The sequence below is a fragment of the Canis lupus genome, chromosome 31 (assembly GCF_003254725.2).
Source record: "Canis lupus dingo isolate Sandy chromosome 31, ASM325472v2, whole genome shotgun sequence".
Taxonomy (NCBI): Eukaryota; Metazoa; Chordata; class Mammalia; order Carnivora; family Canidae; genus Canis; species Canis lupus.
In genome coordinates, this window is record NC_064273.1 from 37,275,897 (window position 1) to 37,296,959 (window position 21,063).

At 62.6% G+C, this 21,063-nt stretch overlaps 1 protein-coding gene and 1 long non-coding RNA gene across 3 annotated transcripts; one reads left to right on the forward strand and one right to left on the reverse strand.

Moving 5' to 3' along the window:
• Nucleotides 1–449: 449 nt before the first annotated feature.
• Nucleotides 450–12,284, reverse strand: SIK1 (salt inducible kinase 1). The gene is made up of 14 exons (XM_025462096.3): nucleotides 12,154–12,284; nucleotides 10,961–11,131; nucleotides 10,492–10,608; nucleotides 7,900–7,963; nucleotides 7,563–7,724; nucleotides 7,285–7,409; nucleotides 7,059–7,182; nucleotides 6,250–6,473; nucleotides 5,814–5,963; nucleotides 5,279–5,401; nucleotides 4,944–5,160; nucleotides 4,120–4,398; nucleotides 3,362–3,596; nucleotides 450–2,913 (listed from the first exon to the last, which is right to left on the reverse strand). The coding sequence occupies exons 2-14, from the start codon at nucleotides 11,114–11,116 to the stop codon at nucleotides 2,568–2,570; spliced, it is 2,322 nt and encodes a 773-aa protein (XP_025317881.1). The 5' UTR covers nucleotides 11,117–11,131; nucleotides 12,154–12,284; the 3' UTR covers nucleotides 450–2,567.
• A 448-nt stretch (nucleotides 12,285–12,732) lies between these two features.
• On the forward strand, nucleotides 12,733–15,104 carry LOC112669190 (uncharacterized). 2 transcript variants are annotated; one of them, XR_003142123.3, is made up of 2 exons: nucleotides 12,733–12,898; nucleotides 13,912–15,104. It is a non-coding gene; the product is annotated as an uncharacterized LOC112669190 (long non-coding RNA). The 2 variants fall into 2 exon arrangements; XR_003142124.3 differs by lacking the exon at nucleotides 12,733–12,898 and adding an exon at nucleotides 13,051–13,252.
• Nucleotides 15,105–21,063: the final 5,959 nt, after the last annotated feature.

Genomic DNA, 21,063 nt, shown 5'->3' on the forward strand with positions numbered 1-21,063 from the left:
CCGGCGGAGGATGGACGGGGCTGTGACATGCTCGCCAGGTTCGTAGAGCCTGTCACCATCACCCGTGTCCGCCACCCATGCCCAGCACCCATGCCCACCACCCAGCACCCATGCCCAGCACCCACAACCACCACCCAGCATCTGTGCCCAGTACCCAGCACCCATGCCCACCACTCAGCACCCACACCCACCGCGCCGGGCAGGCAGCAGGAACCACCAGCAAGGCCAGGGTGCACTGAGCTCCAGGCCCTGACCCGCCCTGCTCAGCAGCAGGTGGGTTCCCACCTCAGGGCAGGGGAGGAGGCTGTGGCTGCTGCCGGGGGGCCACCGGCTCCTCGAGGCCAGGCCGATGCGGGAGCCGGCGCCGTGTCCCCCTCCTTTAAGATGTGAAACCTGAGTGGAGGCTGGAGGACGCGGCTCGGAAGGAAGGCACTCCCACAGACACGAGCCACGGGGAAAGGTCGAGGGTTTGTTCCCCCAAATATTTTATTTAAATATTAAATTAAAAAACATACACCCACTAATCATTTTGGCATACATTTCTCATGTGAACATAAGAAATAAAATAATTAAATCAGTTATGGTAAAAAAAAAAAAAACAGACTATATACATCTCAGATCACGTAGTGCCTATAAACAGGCGCCCAGCCTGCCCCACGGCGCCGTGGGGGGAAACTACAAAACACACGTCGCACACGCCTACACACGAGACGCAGAGACACACGGCTCACAGCAAGAAAGAAAACCTCCGTGAAAGTAAAGTGCTTGTCATGGTTCTGAGGCCTTTGATCTGCGGCGTTAGAACAGCGAGGAGTAGAACAGGGGAGCGGCTTGGTGGGGAGTCAGCCGTGCGGCCTCGGCGGCCCCGCAGGCCCGGGCGCCCCGACCCTCTCTCCGAGCCAGCAGGAGGCTTTGGTGATTTCTCTGCGGCCAGGCACGAGGACAGTCCCCTCCCCGACTCTTGCGACAGCCACAGGGCAGTAGCGGCGGCCGGAGGGCCGGTAGCAGCAAGCTGGGCAGGTGCACAGACCCGGGCGCGCCCCCCGCGGCCTCCCTGCCCGCGAGGAGCCCCGGGCAGTCTTTGGCTTCTACAAATGCCCACCTTTCCCCCTGTTAATACTGTAGGGCGTAAGAGCCAGAGTGAGCTGAAGGCACCTGGGTCGCCGGTAAGGGCTTGGGGACCGCCGGGCGTGGAGGGCGTGCAGCAGCCGCTCGCGTCGCTCCACTCGGGTGGCGCGCGACTGACCCAGCAGCCACATGAGATCACCTGCCAGGGGAAGGGCGCACCTTGTCGCCCTCCTCCATGCCGACCCGGTGCTGGCGCTTTGTCACGTTAACCAGAGAGGAAAATTGAAACCAGGAACACAAAAGAGTGTAGTAAAAAATATAAAAAATAAGTAGTGTATATTTGTCTCCTATTTATATACATGTACAACGTTTGCTTTAAAAAAGGAACAGAGCTTGAACAACACTGATCCGACCTCTCGTTTCATTCTCTTGAACGAAAGGAAGCCTGACACGCGTGAGGCCTGGAGAAGGCAGGGCCACCCCTGGAACCACGAGCCGGCCGCGGGCAGGTGGGGGCCCCCGACCCCCGACCCCCACCCGACGACCGCCCCTGCCGTATTGCACGTCCCCCACCCCAGTCGGTTGTTCTTTTTGGACCCTGATAATGAAATGCGTAAAAACTTAATTAGCAGCGGAAATAAGATGGGCAGCGGGAAGAAACGTCTAGGGCCCTCCAAGGCACGCGGGGGATCTGGGCCCTGCGCCCCGGGGCCGGAGTCCCAGCCTCACAGTCACCCACCCCTGCCAGTTTCTTCCCGTGGCTCTTCTGAAGAATCCCGGAAACCTGACTCTCGAGCAGTGGATACAAGTTCTCATCTAAAATAAGGGAAAAAAACAAAAACAAAAACGTCCTTGGGGTTCTGATTTCAGGGTGGAGAATTCCAGGAATTTGTAGATTATTTTCTCCTGGGCTGGCCAACAGAGCTTTTTTTTTAAGAAAAAAAACAAAAACAAAAACGGATGCGTAAAGCAGAAAGTTCACAGTTCTCACTCTGAAGCGTAAATGTTTCGGGAAGTGGAGAATTGTTAACTAAAAATAAAAGAGGATGCTAAACACTCACAGGCACACACATGATGGACACGCGGCTCACGCGCGGTTTCTTCCGAGGCAAGCCCTCCGTGGCCCCCAAGGTCCCCTCCCGCCGCCCCCGACCGACCGTGGTGGCGCTGGCCAGCCCAGCCGAGCCGGCCGCCTGCGCCCCGCCGCCCTCCTTCCCCTTCCCGTCCACCCACCCCGACACGCCCCTCGATTATTATTTTTCTTCAGAAAGTTTCCAGGCCCTACTCAGAGTTACATCTGCTCAGTGCAAGGAAAAAAAAAAACAAACAAACCAAAAATCAAACAAAAAATAAACTAAAAAGCCAAAACACCAAACGTATTGCTTGTTTCGCTTCTAGAAACGTATTGGCTTCGAGTCCGGAAACATCTTCACATCCTCTGAAATTATTGCTTCGAAGGGCCGGCGGCCCGAGCGGAGGCGGAGGCAGGGGCGGGGCGCTCACTGCACCAGCACGAACGTGCCCAGCTGGCCCGCGGTCAGGTCCTCCATCTCACAGTCCCCCTGCGGGAGCCCCGTGGCCACAAAGCCGGGGGGCAGCGTGGCGGCGGGACGGGGGGCCACGGTGTGGCTGATGTGCAGGTGGGTGTCCAGCAGCCGGGCCGCCGATGCCACCGGGGAGCCGCCGGCGTGCAGGAGGTGGGGGGGCAGCAGCGGGCCGGGCCCCAGCCCCAGCTCCTTCTGGAGTCCCGACACAAGGAGGGCGCCGTCACACGGGGCGAGGACCAGCGGGGCGGCCTGCTGGCAGCCGGGGGGCCCTGCCGGGTGGTGCTGCAGCTGGAGCAACCTGCGGGACGCGAGGGGGCGGGAGGGAGAACAGGTCACTGCCTGCTCTGCCCGCTGCGCCCCCCGCAAGTGCCGCCACTGGCCCAAAGGGCTGCCCCGTCGCTGCTCACTACGTGAAATGCCGTGTGTGACGATCCCCCGAGCAGTCCTGACATTTCCGCAGCTCGCTTTTGCAGCGGCTCAGAGATGCCGCCCAGACGTGACACGCTCACTCCCTGCCCCCTCCGTCCCCCCCAACAGGCGGGCGGGCTTCAAAGCAAGGGCACCTGGCGGCTCCCACCTCCGTCACCACCTACAGGGAAGCAGGCCCCCTGCCCCCCGCAGTCCTCCCCACGCCCTGCATCTGATTACACGCACAGGGGACGGGCTCAGGAGCTAAGGTGGCTCAAGAAACCCAGCGGTGCGCAAGGCCTACCGCGGCGAGGGTGGCGGGCGCCAAGCGGGCGTACCTCTGCTGGTGCAGCACCTCTTCCAGGGGGCTCCGGCCCTCCCGGCTGCTGGGCCCACTGCCGTGCAGGCCCGGGCTCTGTGTGGGCAGCTGGAAGGCGCTCAGGCCGCCCCTGGTGGCCCGGCTGGAGGAGGAGGGCTGGCACACCTGGCGAGCCAGCCCCTTGATCTTGTTGAGACCCAGGAGCCCTTTGGTCCTCGCGTTCTTCCTCAGCTGCTGCCGGAAGGCTTTCAGCCCTGCGGGGAGCAAAACCAGGCTGGTCAGTGGATCTCCGTCCCAGGGCGAGTGAGGGTTTGCAGACCTGGGGGAGCCCTAAGGAGGGATCCGGTGCAAACACGATGGGGTAGGTCGATGGCACGCTTTCCTGCGGGGCTCACGGCTCCTCTCCGGTCACCCGGTCACTTCTTACTACAGCCCCCTCGAGGCTAAGTCATCTTTGTTTGATTTGGAGCAGCAGCCCCAACCCAGGGGTGCAGCTAGGAGTCTGGGCAGACAGGGGGTCCCTTGTGGAAGGAGGGCACGTGTGGCGCCTTGGAACAGGGAGCGAGCCTGGGCGGGCAAGGGGAGCTGCCTCCTGCAGGTCAGGAACTGCTGGGCATCCTGGCGTCCCCTGGGCTTTTAGGACCAGCCCCCGGGAGACTGAGTTCACCCCAGGAGACTGCTGCTCACCCAGCTGGGCTGCGCCAGGACTGTGATGCCCCCCAGGGCCACAGAGCATCTTCCGGGAAAGGCGGGAGTGTGCGTGAAAGGGGAACCCACCTTGAGTGAGCGAGGTGTCTGACGCCCTCCGGCCTTCCTGGAAGCTGATGGGGAGCAGAGTGACCCCTCCCGGGGCCCCCTGAGCCTGCAGCACTGGAGTGGCTGACTGGGCCCCCAGGAGCGGTGAGGCCAGTCTGAGAGGGGAGCAGGTGCCCACCAGCCCCTGAGCAGCCAGGCGTCCACTGAGTGCTCCCGGGCCGTCGCCTGCCGAGAAGGTCAGACAGCTGTCGGAGCTGGTGCCCTCCGAAGGGCTCGCGGTGGACGAGGAAATGACTATACCTGTGGGAGAAGCACGTGCTTAGGGGGGCCCCGGACGCTCCCCAAGGTCAGAAGCGGCCCCCAGCACCCCATAGTTCTCACTGGCAATCTGCTGTGGCCACGGCTGAGAGGAATGGGCATGGACACCTCCTCCATGCCTGGTGCGGCCTCTCCCCGGCCCGTGGGTGGCCCATGGGGCCTGACGTCAGGCCGGACAGCCGTGCTGGGCGGGGTCTGTGATGGCCGGAGGCTACCAGAGTCTGAGCCACCACCGTAACGGTGCAGCTTCCCCCGCGGCTGAGTGGGGGCTCATGCAGGTCATGCAGGGCCTGGACGGAGGACCTGCCCTCCAGACACCCGGGGGGCAGCTAAGCCCCACACCCTTCTGCCCCTGGAGGGTCACACGCGGCCTCGGGGGTTAAACAAATGACAAATCTGGACCAGTGTAAGCAGAAGCTGCCCTGCAACAAGGGCACGCTTCACACGAGTTGGCGGGAACCTCAACCGTAAACTCGACCCCGGGGCTGAGCTCCAGGCCCACGTCTCTGGCCCACGGGGACACTTACACGGAGGGGCGCACGGGGAGAAGCAGGTGGAGACCTCGGCCAGCGTGTGCCTCCGGGCGGTGCTGCCAGACGGGGGCTTCTGTGCCTCCCGCTCCTCCTCTAGGCCTGGGGCCTGCCCGACCTCCTCACTGATGGGCGCGTCCAGCAGGCCATTGGGGGAGATGGGTCGGTGCCGGAACACCCCGTTGCAGTTGGCGTCCAGGGGGAAAAGCAAGGGCTGGGAAGGGACAGACACGATCCAGTGACTTCTGGGGCTCGTGGGGCCTGGGTGCCACCGGCACTACGGCTGGGAGAAGCCCCTCCGCCCCAACGGCAGCCCAGGGTAAGCCACACACCTGGAGCGAGCTCAGGGGGTCACAGTCCGTGTCGGCGTGCAGGACAGATGGCCCCAAGGCCTGGGGCTGAGGACACAGCAGGGAGGATCGGAAAGGGTCACCGGAGAAGGCTTCCTGAGTCACCTGTGGGCGAGCAGAGGACAGACGCCGTCAGGGACAGGGAGGTGGCTCTGCGGCGCCATGAGGAGGCCCCGCTGGCTTTGCTGGGGGCTTGCAGACACCAGGTGCTAGCTGACTGGGCTTCCCCGAGGCCACACTGCCCAGGGTGCCAGAGGACGGGGTCAAGAAGCCAGAGCGGAGACAGTTAAGGGACAGGTGGCCACAGGGTGGTGCCCGAGCTCGGCAGAGCCGCCAGGCCCGCCTCTGGTCCGCGGCTCACACAGGACCCCCCTCCCCACGCCTAACGGGCAGGGGCCGTGACCTGGGGGCGGCCGTTCGGCCTCCCGTTCCCAGGCCCTCGGAGCGAGGGATCTGTAGCTGGGGCGGGGGCGGGGGCGCAGTCCAAGGCAGAGCTCGAAGGACACTGCTCCCCCACCTCGAAGCCGCTGAGATCTGAGCTCCTGGGCCTCTGCTGCCGGGCGGGGCCGGGCCGGGCCGACGGCTGCGTGTGCCGATACTCCTTCAGCCGCTCGAGGAGGAGGTAATAGATGGCGGCAAAGTGGTTGTAGCTGCTGTTCTGCAGGGACTGGGGGAGGCGGAGAGGTGGGGTCAGAGCGAGGCCAGCGGGAGTGGGGTGCAGCCGCCCGCACGGGGGTGGTGCCTCCCTGCGCTCACCGAGTGGCTGAGGCTCCTGACGAGCCTGTTCCCAGGGTTATTCTGGGGTGGCCGAGAATATCCCTCAGAGGAGTGGACAGCTGGCCCTTAAATTACCCCTGTTCCCGTTTTAACTCCTCGGGCTAGTGCCTGCTTCTCCTCGCAACGAGCGCCTCTCCCGTCAAAGTGCGCGGGGCAGGGGCGCGGCGGGCCCTCACCTCCACCGTCCTCTGCCGGTCGATGCCCAGGGTGTGCATGATGCCCAACACCTGCTCGTCATAGTGGCCCAGGTTGGAGTTGTAGCTGAGCGCGGAGAGGGCCGGGCAGGCCTGCCGTGGCACGGAGGGGTCAGCCTGCATCCACCTGTGCTGCCGAATCTGGGCGATGGTGATGCGCTTGGTGGGGTCCACCACCAGCATGCGGCGGATCAGCGTCTCGCAGTCTGGGGGACGAGGGAGGCCTGCTGAGCCCGGCGTGGCACCTGCGCACACGCCCCCACCCCCACCCGGCCCCATGGCAGCCTGCTGGGGACGAGACTCCCTTCCTGAGGGCGGACAGACGAGTGGTTCTCCTAGAGAACACCGGGACCAAGAGCAGCGGCCTGGGCGGTCAGCTCAACCTGTCGCCGAGGAGAGCCAGGGGTGGAGGGGCCGGGCCCCTGGGGGCACGCGGTCCTGCTAGCCTGCCAGACAGGGGACCACTTAGATCCCCAGTGAGCAGGCCAGCGTCCCCAGATCCGGGGCCGGCAGGGACCCAGGACTAGGCCCTCTCGGGGGGCAGCAGAGCCCAGGCACCGCCTGCCCTGTAAGTAGGGCACTGAGGAAACACCCAGTGGGTTGGGTTTCAGTTGCGGGCAGCTTGTAAACACCCCACGGGAACACGGGGCTGATTCACGGACCTGACGGCACGCTCAGACACAGTCAGGCAGGCATTTCAGGATATAAATTCCTCCCTCCTCTCCCAAACTCGCATCCCGGTTACCCAACAGTCCCAGCAGCTGGCGGGGGAGACGGCTGGCGGTGCCTACCCTGAGACATGAAGAAGGGGATGCGGAAGCGGCCCTCCAGCACCCGCTGCCGCAGAGCCGGCAAGTTGGGCCCATCGAAGGGGAGCGAGCCGCAGACCAGGACGTACAGCACGACGCCAAGGCTCTGCAAAGGGCAACACGTCGCGAGTCAGGCCCGCGCCCCAGAACACTTAGCCGTTAACTAGAGTCCGGGCGTCTGACACGCGCCGTGCACACGGGCTCCTACCCAGATGTCGAGCTGCGGGCCTTCGTACTCCTTGCCCTCAAAGACCTCCGGGGCGGCGTATGGGGGGCTCCCACACCACGTGGACAGCGGCTCTCCAGACTTGTAGAAGTTCCCAAACCCAAAATCTGTGGGATGAGAAAACAGTGAGGTCACAGGGCGAAGGGCAGGGCCCAGGCTACAAAGCCCAATGCACGGTGAGCAAGGAGGGCCCTTGGAGGCCTGCGCCCGCCACCCCTCGCCCCTGCAGGTCGGCACTGCCCGGGCTGCGGACGCCTTGCCTGCCAGCTTGATGTCCATGCTGCCGTCCAGCAGCAGGTTCTCGGTCTTGAGGTCCCGGTGAACAATGTGGTGGCTGTGGCAGTACTCGACGGCCGAGAGAATCTGCCAGAACTTCTTGCGTGCCTCATTCTCGCTGAGGTGCCCGTTGGAAGTCAAATAATCTGTGGAGCGACCAAACAAAGCTATAGCCCTAAAATCCAAGGGTCTGGCTACCCTGTGGGGCACAACTGAAGAGCACTGTGGACTCGTAAGATGGGCGGACCCAAGGGCCCGCAGAGGGATTCCTGACAAGTTACACGTCTGTCGTCAACAGATACTGAAATAGGTGTGGCTTACCAAACATTTCTCCATTTTTGGCGAACTCGGTGACAATGTAAAGCATATCCTTTGTTTCCATAACCTAAAAGCACAAAAGACCGAACGCTGAACCACACGGAAAGGGAACATACCAGTGGTATAAATAATCCACTTGAACCCCAGTAAATTTTTAACTTCCCCAGCATGAGTGCATCCATTATCTTGAAAAAGGAAAGAAAATAAACACTTCTGCCTTAGAGGAACAAAGATGGGGGTTCCTATTCAGGAAAAGAATAGAAAACGTCGGAGGGGAATTCTCCATCAGCCTGCCCGGCCTGACGCACTGGAAGCCCAACGCACCTGCCCCGCCTGCCCTGAGGCCTCAGACGCGCGGACGCCGCCGAGCAGCATTGCGAGCAGCAGTGCGTCAGGCCGGGGGCCAGTACCAGCTGAATAATAGATAGCAGACCCCCCCTTCCCACCTGCGCTGGCCACGCGATCACTTAGGGGCTGGGAAGCCGCCCGGCCAGGTAAGCGAGCCGCAGGGGCAGCGAGCAGCACCCCGTAGGTGTGTGTCAATAGCAACAGCCAAGGTCACATACACCCTCTGGGCTCACTTACGAGAATTTTATCTCGCTTTGAAAACAATTTTTAAAAGAGCTTCAAATCTAACTAATTAGGAAACAAGGTAGAATTAATCTGTAAAACCAAGTCACGTCCCTGTATTTTAATATCTCTCAGAGCGGGGTCCCGGGGGGTCTCAGCGATTTCGTGCCTGCCTTCGGCCCAGGGCCTGATCCTGGGGACCCGGGGTCAAGTCCCCCGTCCGGCTCCCTGCATGGAGCCTGCTTCTCCCCCTGCCTAGGTCTCTGCCTCTCTCTCTCTGTGTCTCTCATGAATAAATAAAAAAATCTTAAATAATAAAATAAAATCTCTTGGAGGGAGACACAGGGACAATACATTCTTACAGGAACAGACTGCTTTCAGGTTCGAAATGCAGTTGTTCCTCAAAAAAGACACTTTAAAGACAACTGCATGCAGCCGTTAAGTCTAACAAGAACGTGAAACCAGGGCAAGTTTTAACCACCCTGGCGCTCAGTGCGTGCGGCAGAGTCGCGGGTGAGACCACGGTTAGTCCCTGTCCTCAGCTAAAGAGAGGGACGGAGGAGAGCAAACGGGTTTTGAGTTTCAGAAATCCTCAAGGCAAGAGGGAAGTGACTCCCCCGAGGCTGTGGGGCCTGGGCCAGCTGGATGAGAAGTACACACCGTGTCAGAACCCGGGGACGGACATGCGTGGCTGTCCCACGGAAGCCTATCCCCTCCCAGCCCGACCCCCCGGGGAGCAGCGAGCAGCCTCGCCCCGAAAGGACCTCTAACTCTGATGACGCGGGCAGCGCGCCGTCTAACTGGGCTGCTCCACACAATGGGTCAGCGGAGGGACAGGAAGACCAGGAAGGTGCACGCTGGCTCATCCCTCCAGCAAAGTCAAAAACAGGGTTCAGCCCACTCCTGCGGAAACAGGCCAGGCACATTTCTCAGACGCTGACATCAGTGACCATGAGGAAACCTCTTATCAAAGCAGCACAACTGAAAAATGACACAGAAACAAAACACAAGCCGGGTGGATGGTGACGGGAGCGCCGCACTTAATGACTCTGAGTAAACTGTCATTCAGGGGGACACAAGCTCGGGTGACGCTGCTTCCGTGGCATAGTTTCTATTCTGATTCCTCTCCTATCACACTGGACATCCAGGCTTGCCAACTGGACACGCGTGTGCACACACACACACACACACGGGGCCATATTCATCCCAGATTCAAGGCCTCCATGACCAACACCGAAAGGAACTTAACAGCCAACACAACTGGATGGGACACTACTGAGGACGTGCAAGGAACTCCTCCTCTGCGAGCAGGCCCCCCTCACCTGCACCAGCGGGCGGCTGCCAACGAGACCGCTCGGCTTTGCTGTCCTAATTCAATCAACGCCCATACTCCAAAGCTATAATGTATTAGTTTCAACACGATAACAAAAATAAAGTCACAGAACAAACCAACAGGCGGGACAGGGTGAGGCATGTTCTTAATGTGGATTAAATGTCAAGTTCCCCACTTTCACCACGGCGAAGGTATTTTCATCTCTCCAGTCTCTGATGGGAGAGTTTAAATGGGAAGATGAGTGCTCAATGCTGCCGTTGCAAGTTTACAGAAGCTGGTAAGAGCAGCCAGTTTTAAAGTTTAATAATTATCTCCAAAGGCGGAAGTGTCTCGTTGCACTAAAATCTGTCCTTCTCCGCTAAATGTTTGACTTGTGGCAATACATTGATCTGGTTAGTTGTTTTCATAGTAAACTAAATGTAAACAACCAACCTCTACGCATCTAAAACCGGAATGAATGACAAGACTAAATAAAATTCTAATGAGGCAAATCTCAGTTACGACCCAAAAGCAAGAAAATAATTGGAAATACATCTGAAGAGCTCACAAAAATCGATCTATTTACCCTACACAACCAGCTCCCAGACTGCCACATGTAGCCAAAGAGGAGCAAGATTGAGAAACTGCAGACTTATTCTTGAAACTAATGCACTTGCCGGACATAACAGCAAAAGGCAAACTGGAGTCCTTACCTGATAAAGCTTTATGATATGAGGATGATTCAGAAGCTTCATGATCTGAACCTCACGATATATTTTCTCCAAATTGCTTGAATCTAATCGGGTTTTATCAATTATTTTTATTGCAACCTACAATTTAAAAGAAAGGATATTTAAAAAAAAAACAACCTTCTATTTATATGTTATGTATTTTGCAGCTTAATCTCAAAAACACTTTATGTCCCCAAAGGGTCACCAAAAGTTGGGGGGGGGGGAATAAGGAATAACCAAAGTAACCATTAATAGTGTTTAAACGGGCAGGGCAACCCTGGGTTATCTGGTCATTACTGTCTGCTGTCCCCTAATACCTATACAAATCACTCAGAATCATAATCTAAAGCATCTTCTCTTTGTGGAACTGTCAGCGCTGAGACACCCCACATGAACCCCAAGGACAGGGACTCTGCGAGCGGCCCCCAGGATGCTCTCCCCCCCCACGCACCTGGGTTTTGGTGACTCGATGGCGGGCCAGCTTCACCACCGCGAAGTTGCCCTTGCCCAGGGTCCGCTCCACGTCGTAGAAGCCCACCCGCAGGGGCTTCTGCTGGCCCGGGCCGGAGCCCGCGGGGGCCGCGCTCAACTCGGACATGATCACCATGGCTCCGCGCTGCACCTGCGGGCCACGGGCGCTCAGCGCGGACCCCGACCCAGCCCTGCCCCGGCCCCGCCCTCTGCTACGCCCCGCCCCGACGCCCGGGCCGCTCCACTCCGTCCCCAAGACCCCCGGCCCCACACCCGCCCGCCGCCCGCGGTCGGCTCCATCCTGAGCTCCAAGACCCCCGGCCCCGCGGGGGACCCGGACCCACCCCCGCCCGCCGCCCGCGGTCGGCTCCATCCCGAGCTCCAAGACCCCCGGCCCTGCGGGGGACCCGGACCCACCCCCGCCCGCCGCCCGCGGTCGGCTCCATCCCGACCCCCGATCCCCTAACCTCTTGGGGGACCCGGACCCACCCCCGCCCGCCGCCCGCGGTCGGCTCCATCCCGAGCTCCAAGACCCCCGGCCCCGCGGGGGACCCGGACCCACCCCCGCCCGCCGCCCGCGGTCGGCTCCATCCCGACCCCCGATCCCCTAACCTCTTGGGGGACCCGGACCCACCCCGCCCGCCGCCCGCGGTCGGCTCCATCCCGAGCTCCAAGACCCCCGGCCCCGCGGGGCGCCCCGACCCACCCCCCGCCCGCCGCCCGCGGTCCGCCCCATCCCGAGCCCGATCCCCCAGCCCGGCGGGGCGCCCGGATCCCCCCGCCCGCCGCCCGCGGTCGGCTCCATCCCAACCCCGGAGCCCCCGGCCCCGCGGGGGACCCGGACCCACCCCGCCCGCCGCCCGCGGTCGGCTCCATCCTGACCCCCGAGCCCCCGGCCCCGCGGGAGACCCGGACCCCCTCCCCGCCCGCCGCCCGCGGTCGGCTCCATCCCCGGAGCCCCCGGGGCCGCTGACCCGCTCCCGCGCCCCCCCGCCCGCCGCCCAACAAAGGGGAGCCCAGCGGCGGCGGGGCGGGAGGCGTCCGGGTCCGCGAGCCCCGCGCCGCCCCTACGGGCCCCGGAGCCCGGCGCGGCGGCGGGAACCAGAGCCCCGGAGCCCCGGCCCCGCCGCCCCGAGCGCACACTCGGCCGCTCCGCCCGCGCCGCAGCCTCACCTCCGCCGCCCCGCGAGCGCCGAGGCCGCGCCGCCGCTGTCCCCGCGGCCCCCGCCGCCCGCTCGGCCGCTCGCGCTGCTCGGGCGCCTGCTGCTCGGGCGCCTGCTGCTCGGGCCGCCGCCACCGCCGCCGCCGCCGCCGCCCGGGCCGCGCCGCATGTCAGCTCTGGGGCCGCGCCGCGCGCTCGGGCCGCACGCGCCACCCGCCGCCCGCCCGCCCGGCCCGCCCCGGCCCCGCCCCGGCCCCGCCCAGGCCCCGCCCAGGCCCCGCCCCCGCCGCCCAGGCCCCGCCCCCCCGCCGCCGCCGCCGCCGGAGCGCTACAGCCCCATTGACGTCGCTTTGACGCCAGAGCGACGCGCGGCCGCGGGCCAGGCGCAGGGAGAGCGGGAGATCGGGCCGTTGCCAAGAGACCGGCGGCTCTGACGCGCGCGCTGATGGGGCCGTCGCCCTGGCGACCGCGGGGCGGTGACGTCAGGGGCGCCGGCCGCCCGAGGCCCGCCGAGGCCTGCCCTCCGCCCGCGCCGCGGCCCCGCCGGCGAGCGCCCCCTACCGGGCACGGCGGGCGCGGGGCCTCGGGCTCCCGGTCCACCCGCAGCGCGCTCCTCCGCCCTCGCGCCGCGCCCAGCTCGCGCTCTCCCGCGGGGCCGGCTCCCGGGGCGGCCCCCAAGCCCCAGCAAGCGCAGCAGCGCGGCGGCTGCGTCCCCTTCGGAGCCCGCGCGATCGGGGGACCCGGTTTCCATCGGAGGTGCTCGGCCCTGGGCGCGTCTGTTGGGGGAAGGAGCAGGTGGCGCCCGGGGAAGCTCGCAGACTCCGGAGGGGGCCCCGCGGGGTGCCGGGGCGCTGGGCAGCTGCGGGCCTGCAGGACCTGCGATTCCTTTTCTTCTGCACGAGTCTCCATTGTTCAGCTGGCGACAACTGAGACAGGGAACGCTCAGCATCCCCGGCCCACCTGCCACTGCCGACCCACCCCACACCCCGCGGGGGGGCCGCGGGCTGGGAGGGGGGAGCCGTGAGAGGGATGGGATCGCGGCCCGGGCCCTCCCGCGGCGCGCCGGGGCGTGGTCCGGCTCGCCCTGCCCTTTCTGGGTCACCTCTGCAGGTCAGGACCTCGGGATGAGACGCAGGGGACCTGACAGGGAATCCTCGGGCTCTGCTTTGATGAACAGCAGGATGGGGGGGAGGCCGCCTCCTGTGCTGCAGGTGGGAGTGGGGCGTTCAGGTTCTTGGGACCCGCCGTGGGAAAGCCAGTTAGCAACCCCATCAAGTGAGGCGGTCATCTGGCAGGTGGCCCAGTGCTGTGTATGCAGACAGGGAAGGACTCTGCTCCTGGGGCTGGGGGGGCCCCGCCCCAGAGGCCACAGGAGGACTTCCTCTTTGCCAGCACTGCACACTTTGCAGGCCCTGTGGGTGGTGACTCCAGGGGGGCCGCTTGCTTCCCCAGAGCTGCAGGGGAGCAGTCCTGTGTGGGTCTGCACTGGTGCACTCCCCCCACCTGCAGCCCGCAGCCTGTCCCTAGTAAAGGGGAGGCTGGACAGGCCGACGGCGGCACTGGGTGACCACCTCCATGGTACTGCTGCTCACTTCGTCCCCCCTTTACGCCTCTGCACAAAACAGAATGTTCTCTAAGGGAAGACAGAGGCTACGGGCGAATGGTACCTTTTGAACGTCAGGCGTTAGGAGGGCAGGGGTGTGGGGTTTAAATTCTGCATCTCGCCTGGAATCATTCTGCCTCGTGTTAAAGGAAATACTACTTCACAGGAGGGGCTGGGGAGCAAGAGTTAAGATGGATGCAGAACCCACAAGCGGTCTTCCGGAGGCTTCCATGTGTGGGCGGTCGCCTGGAGACGTGGCCGGCCTGGCAAGGGTACCATGGAGGACTCGGACGCGCTTCTCCTGATGCACCGTCATCAGCCAGACCAGAGTTCCCCGTCGCCCCCTCCCTGGGCTGTTGCTGGCGGCTCAGTTTGTTTCTTGAAAGGCCTCTCGAGGGCACCAGGAACGCCAGAGTTTTCCTGTCTTTCAAAGGTGCGCTCATTATCTGTCCTGGGTTTATCCACCAAGAATCTGGAGTATTTTTACTTTCTGATTCGTTTACAGCGGCTTTTCTTCCCTTCCGCGGGTCCCCCTAACCTGCTCCTCCGGGAGCGAGACACAGAGAGAGGAAACCAGGGCCCTGGGTGCACTCACCTGCTGCCCCTCATTCTGTGACCTCAGGACTTTCCGCAGGCTCATCCAGGGGACTTCCAGCAAACCGGGTTCCTCCACCGCCCTCCTATCCCGGGTTTAGCCAAGTCTTCTGAAAGGTCACAGGTGTTTTGCAAACACCTGGCTGGCTGTTTGGAAACATTTTGTCATCGCTGAACAAAAACTGCAGGCAACAGAGCCAAGCTGCCTTCCCAGAGAAGGTCCCTGGAGCTGGGCACCCTGGCCCCTCTACTCCCAGCCCGTCCTGAGCTTCCAGCCGTCTGACCAGCCCTGTGTGGGCCGCGGCCACCCCAGCCCTGGGGCGGAGAGTGCAGGCGGAGCAGAGGAAGAGTCTGACCTCGGAATGGCTGTCGTGTCTCCAGCGGGGTTCCTCCTGGCACCCCCATGAATTTGCCATTGATGGGCCTCTGCTCCCAAGTGTCTTTGATTATTGTTTGCATCCTGGGCACATGGAGGCCAAAATTCCTTCCAGAATCCTTGATTTCTTTTCAGATTGCTAGTCTTGCGTGCTTTGCACATGCTATGAGGGAGAAAAAGAAAAAAAAAAACATAGCGTGTGCTCAGTGGCTGTGAGCAAGTGATGGGACGAAGTCTCCACTTAACAGAGTGGAAGAAATGCTCTCAAACTCTGCAAGAATGTACCATCGGGCGTGCGTGTGTGTGTGTGTGTGTGTGTGTGTGTGTGTTTTGTATATCATTGCAGATTCAGGAGAAACAGTAAAATCGGATTTCTTTTCCATTCAGAATTTCTTAAGCCTGACTTAGAATTGCAATATCTCTGGAATTCATCTTATTGTTTTTAAGTCTTGAGACGGGGAGACCTCGTCAACAGGAAGTGGGTGTCTTTAATATTCACACATTTCTGGCCGGGCACCCGTAGTGCTGAGCAAGAGCAAGTCACAAAGTTCTCGAAATAATAAGTGCAGAGTGGGGTTTGAAGACAGCGTTTATACGCACGAAGGAGTGCACCCAGCCTGTCCCCGGGGGTGTGCTAAACCTGCTCCCTCTGGATTAAAGGTGGGGGGGGGACGACAGCGCCCCTTTCGAGATGGCTCTCCCTTTGTCACCTGTAGGAAGACGAGGTGCTCCTCCTTCTGCACACCCTCCTCCTAGATGCCCAAGGCCCTCTGTGTCCTGACGGCTGTTCTGTTGGGTGTTGTGTGGTTTATCGAAGGCATCTGCCCGATGATTTCAGGTATCAGGAAATAAGATGGGCTGCCAGCAGCATCCTCGGGCCTCGGGGCTGGCCCTGGCCGCTCCTGCTGCGTGTGACATTTGTGGAGCTTGACACACGCACGCTGCTTCAGGGAATCACTGCCCCTGGCCTGGGGTTCGGCAGGTGGGGAGAAAGCCCTAACGGTCAGCGGCCAGCCCGGCTCTGACGGTATCGCCTCCTGCGTCCCGCTCCTCCGCGATGCACTTGGTCTGTGCCTACCTCGGTGATGTCCGTGCTCTCGGTCCAGGCCCTCTGCACCCTGGGAGGGGAGGCATCCTGGTCTTAGGGACACTGGGACCGGGGTATGGGCCCTGGGGAGGCCTGGAGAGGCAGCCCCCGGACAGGCAGGGTGGAATTCCAACATCCGAGGCACACACTCGCACACACACACACCCACACCAGCAAAAGCCTCCTCCTCTCCCACCAGCTGGCTCTCGAGTCCAGAGATCTAGGGCTCTGCTTCCCATTTCTGGGTTTGAGGAATCAGGTGGCTAATGGGGTGGCCCGATATTAAAGCAAGGCTGTGGTTGATGCCACACCTAGGGACCCAACAGACCTTCGGATGCCTGTCTCCCTAATGGATGCTCTGCAGACAGTGGTCTCCAGGAAGCTGGCCGTGGGAGGATACCCGGACAGGGCAAGGGAGCACCAGGGGCCTGAAACACAGGCATCAGGACTTACAATTTAAGAAAAGCAACACCCAGAAGCCTGGTGGGGGTGGTCTCAGGGCCTGATTGCACCCCCAGAGTAAACCAGGTGACATCAGTGGGTGGAAGGAACCCGCGCCTGTAAATGCCCCAGTTCCCGCCCTGGTACTGGCGATCCCAAGCAACTGGGGAGAAAAGTCCCGAGTCCTCCATGTTGTAGAGTGGAAGCCTCTGGGGTGCTCTGGCCTCATGCAGACCAGGACCCAGGCCCAGGAGCCCCAGTGTAGTCACGTCCCTTATTCCGGGCTTCGTGCTGGCGATGCACAGAGCACCCCGATTCCTTCTGGGAGTAGCGATGGTGTCCGATGTATCCCCCAGCATCAAGCCTGGAATACTCCTTTTTATGATTATTCAGTCATTTAGAGACCATGTGAGTTCCTACTGTTTGTCAGAACTGTGAACAGGCGTGCGCCCAGACTCCGGCGTGGGCAGTGACCGGCGCGCCGGCAGGGACGGAGTGGGCAGGGAGGGGCGGGTCTGCAGGGAGGGGAGGTCCGGGCACGCGGTGCCCCGAGTCACCCGTCGGGCGTGCACCCAGGCTCCCGAGCGTCTGCCGGGTGCCGCGCATGGTTTGGGAGCGGGAGCACAGCAGGAAGGGAACAGACAAGGTGGCTCCTCTCCAGGGCAGGCGTCTAGTTAAGGAGACAGACAACAGGACATGAGATGACGGGGGATATGCTTTCAGAAGCTGAGCCAGAGGCGAAGAAAGTGTTTCCAGGCGACAGAGCAGAGGGGCTGGGCTGGGGACGGGGCCTGACACAGGGGGCTCCCTCCAGGTCCCCCAAGAGAAGGCAGAGGGTGTGGACACAGGCCAGGAGGGCAGGGGGAGAGGCAGCTGAGGGGGGAAGCAAGAGAGGGGGGATCCGAGCCAGCTCCCGGGCTGGAGAGGCACAGGGGGTGGGATCGCTGACATCATTGGACGTGCCAATGTGCCATGTGGCTTCTCTGGAGGTGCTCGGATGGGGACCGCTGTGTTCTAAGTGGGGAATCTGGGCTCCAGCAGGGGTGAGGCATTGCCAAGCAAGGGTGGTGGCAGGGAAAGAGGCCAGGATGGGGAGAAAAGAGTTTGGGATGTCCCCCTGGCAGTGGCCAGGTCCTGAGCGTGGCTTCCCCACGGGGAAGGAGGGAGTGAGCACGGGGGCGTGAAGGGGTGATGGGGAGGGGGAGGAGGTCCACGGGGCGGCGGGGGGAGGTGGTTTGCCCAGCCTAGGCCCTGCAGCAGATGGAAGACTTCCTCGTCCAGCTCAGGGGCAGCTTCCTGGGGGAGCCATGGGAGGACAGGCAGTGACAAGGAGGCGGGGCACGGGGTCCCTCTGCAGCCACGGGATGGATCCAGACACTTCTGGCAATGCCAGGTGGGCACAAAATCATTAGAAAATGTAAGGTGGGACATTTAGAAAATGCAGAAGTACCTAAAGAGGAAAATAGAAACCACTAGTGATGCTATCGCAGTGAGACAGTTGTCCCCCAGCCCCAGCCCCATCTTTTCATTAAAACAGCGTGGACACCCTTTCCGCCGGCCTTTTGCACCTGCCGCGTAGGGAACTGCCGCATTCAGGGCACCGTCACCGAATCAGGTTTTAGTGGCTGCACCCGATTTACCCCCCTGCTGTCCTCCCCTCCGTGCCGACACCTCGGTCCCTCCGCCCAGGCTCTCCTCTGACATCCCCCGGGAGGAGGCCGGCTGGGAGAGGCTGCGGCTCCCCTGGCTGTGGAGAGGCGGCCAGGGTCACGACGGGTCACCAGCAGCGGGGACCACGCGGCCTGCAGACCCGGGAACCCGCAGGCGCAGGCTTGGGGGCCGTGGGGAGCCGAGCACACCTCATCGCCCGGTTACCAAGGCGACGCGGAGGCCTCTGACTGCCCAGGAGGACGCGCGGCTCCAGGGCTCCGCACCGGCCTCTTGCACGCGCAGGGCCTGCCGAGGTGCCTGGTTTCCGTGATTGCGGGATGGTCGTTGTGTTGTTCGTTTAGACAGAAAACACGGAGGCTTACGTCGCGGGGAGGGAAGGACGTCACAGGCATCAAGTAGTAAAAATGACCGTAAGCTGGCGCCCGACCGCGACAGCTCCAAGGTACAGCGTGAGCGGCGGTGAACAGAGTGGGACAAAGCGCAGTGGTGCTGGCAAAGGACAAAGCCCCGCCTGTGCTCGCGTCTCCACCGTGGTCCCTGCGAAGCCAGGAGGGGCACAAACTGGGGTGGGGGAGAAAACAAGACAGCTCGGCCCCAAGCTACTGAGAGTAGCGGCAGCCGAGCGCAGGAGGCATCCGGGTGCCCACCGCAGGCCGTCACAGCCCAGCTCCCGCCGGCCCCGTCCCTGGTCTGGGCTCCCACAGCCCTCAAGTCGGCAGGACGAGTGCAGCAGAGACTTTTGAGACCCCCCCCGCCGCCCCCCTGCCCAGGGCAGGGAAGGCCCACGAGGGGCAACTTTAGAATAATAGGGCAAGTTCAGGAGCGGGGTATTCCAGAGAGGTTGGCAGCAGGGGCATGTGGTCTGTGGGGCCGTGGGGTCACGGAGACGCCGAGCCTGCAGCTGGGGGGGCTCAGCTGAGCAGGGCAGCCTCTGGGCTGGCAGGCAGCAGGGGTGGGGCATGCGGGCAGTGGACCCTACACAGGAGCATGAAAGGAGGTGCCTTGTGTCGCCTTGGCCTCTGGCCCCCGAACTGACTTCCCCTGACCATGCTTCCCCGCATCTGTCCGCTCGGAGAATGCCTCCCTCCGGGTCCCCCCACCTAAAGCCGGGCCACTCAGGAAAGGTACCCAGACAGGGCCCGCCACACCTCCCCTCTCCCTTCCGGGTCCCTCCACCCCTCCTGGGTGCTCCCCCCAGGCTCCTGGGCCCCAGGCTCGGTGCTGCGACCCTGCTCCTTCCAGGCCTGAGCCGGCGTCCTTCCCGAGGGGTCCCCGGGGATACTCCACAGCATCCCCAGGCCCAGCCACTGTGAGTCCTCGGGTCAGATGCTCTCTCACCCTCTGCCCCCAAAACCAGACGAGGGAAGGGGAAGAAAGGACAAGAACGGAGACGTTCGGGTCCTAGGGGCAGGAGTCTTCTTTGCAGGATTCCTACGGGCTGCAGGATGGGGTTCAGCGGCTCTCAGGACACCTTCCCCCCGTCAATCAAGAGCCTGCGCCTCCAGAGGGAGGTGTCCAGATGCCCCAGGGCCCGAAGTTTGAAGCGGGCATGGCCAAGCAGGGTCATTCAGGCTCGCTCCACCCCTCCCCATCGGGCTCCAGGTGACGGTGAGGTGGCTCCTGAGGCCCTGTCATGGCAGGAAGGAGCCTCAGACACCTTGGGGGTGGGTGGTGGGTGGGTGGGAAAGCGCAAGATGTTGCCTTGGGGGTGGGTGGGTGGGTGGGTGGGGAAAGCACAAGATGTCACCTTGGGGGTGGGTGGGTGGGTGGGGAAGAGCAAGATGTCCCCTAGCAGCGTAAATGCTTTTCTTATTTATTCTGATTGCTCTTTATATACTGAGAATATGAATCCTTTACCTCTTTCTTCCACATATTTTTCTCATGGCTTGTCTCCTGGTTCTCTTCCTGGAGGCCAATGCCGTCTTTTGAGTTGTGTCACCACCACGGTACCCCTGCCCTACAGCGCCCTTGTGTAATGACATTAATTCAGGGGGTTTGGTTGGGCCGCATTCCCTGGGCGTGAATGATGCCACCAAACAGCAAAGGAAAACACCTCTGGCCAGTACCTCAGTAAACGACTAAGCACTTAAGAGCTTATCTTGGGCAGTACAGACGTCACAGGTGCACGCAGAAGCCCGGAACCGCCCTGCACCCAATAAAAGCACAACCACGCCCACGACGGCTCCCGAGGTCACAGCAGTAAAAGGAGACAAGGGCCAAGGGCTGCTCCTCCAGATGCAGGGCACAGACCCCCGCTCGCACTTGGAGATGTGATAAGGGGTGGACTCGGAGCTCGTAAACCCTGTGACGGGGCGCCCGAGCCTCCCAGAAGCTGGCACCGCCTCCCAGAGGCGAGGGCTCCAGAGGCCCAGCTCTGCAGCACCCTCCCTCCAGGCTCCCGTGCCCCCGCACCCTCCCTCTGCTCCCTCCCAAGGCGGTAAGGACGCCCATGCAGACACTCGGCTACTCCACCCGGTCCCTGGACCCTGTCCGCGGCCAGGATCCCAAGCCCAGACTGGAGGCTGACATTCCAGGGTACCGGAGCGTGGCCCTGTGGGCCCGGGGACAACACGTTCCCTTCTGCAGGGCTGCCGGGGGCTGGGCCTGCGGCGGGGACAGCGGCCAGGTGGGCGTGCAGGTGGCTCCCGGGGCACTTGTGGCCCACGCCGCTGCCCGGAAGGAGGCCTCCCCGGGGACACCCCTCAGGGTGCGGGGGGGATGGGGCGCCCCTTCCACAGCCTGGCGGGAAGGGTCCTCGGGGCAGACAGCACAGCTCAGAGAGGTGACTGGAGGGACGGGCATGGGGACGGGTCGGGAGACAGCTGGAGCATCACCTCACGGAGGCTGACCAGCCCCTGGCCCTGCCGTCTGTAGCCTGGGGACCGGGACCTGGGAGCCCTGGGGGGTCTGAGTCCCAGTCTGAGTGGAGGGCAGGAGACGGAGCCGCGGGGGCCCCTTCACCTGAGCACCCTGCACGCCTTCTTCCCGGGAGCCTCCTGCATCCCTCCAGATGCCCAGCTCCTCAGGAGGTGGCCTTGGATTGTCCCGTCGGGAGCCATCCAGGCCTGCTGCCCAGGTGGGGGCACGGCCAGGGGACAGGGGGCCCCGCGGGGGCCGCCCTGCACACCCACCCCTCCTGCTGCCTCTCC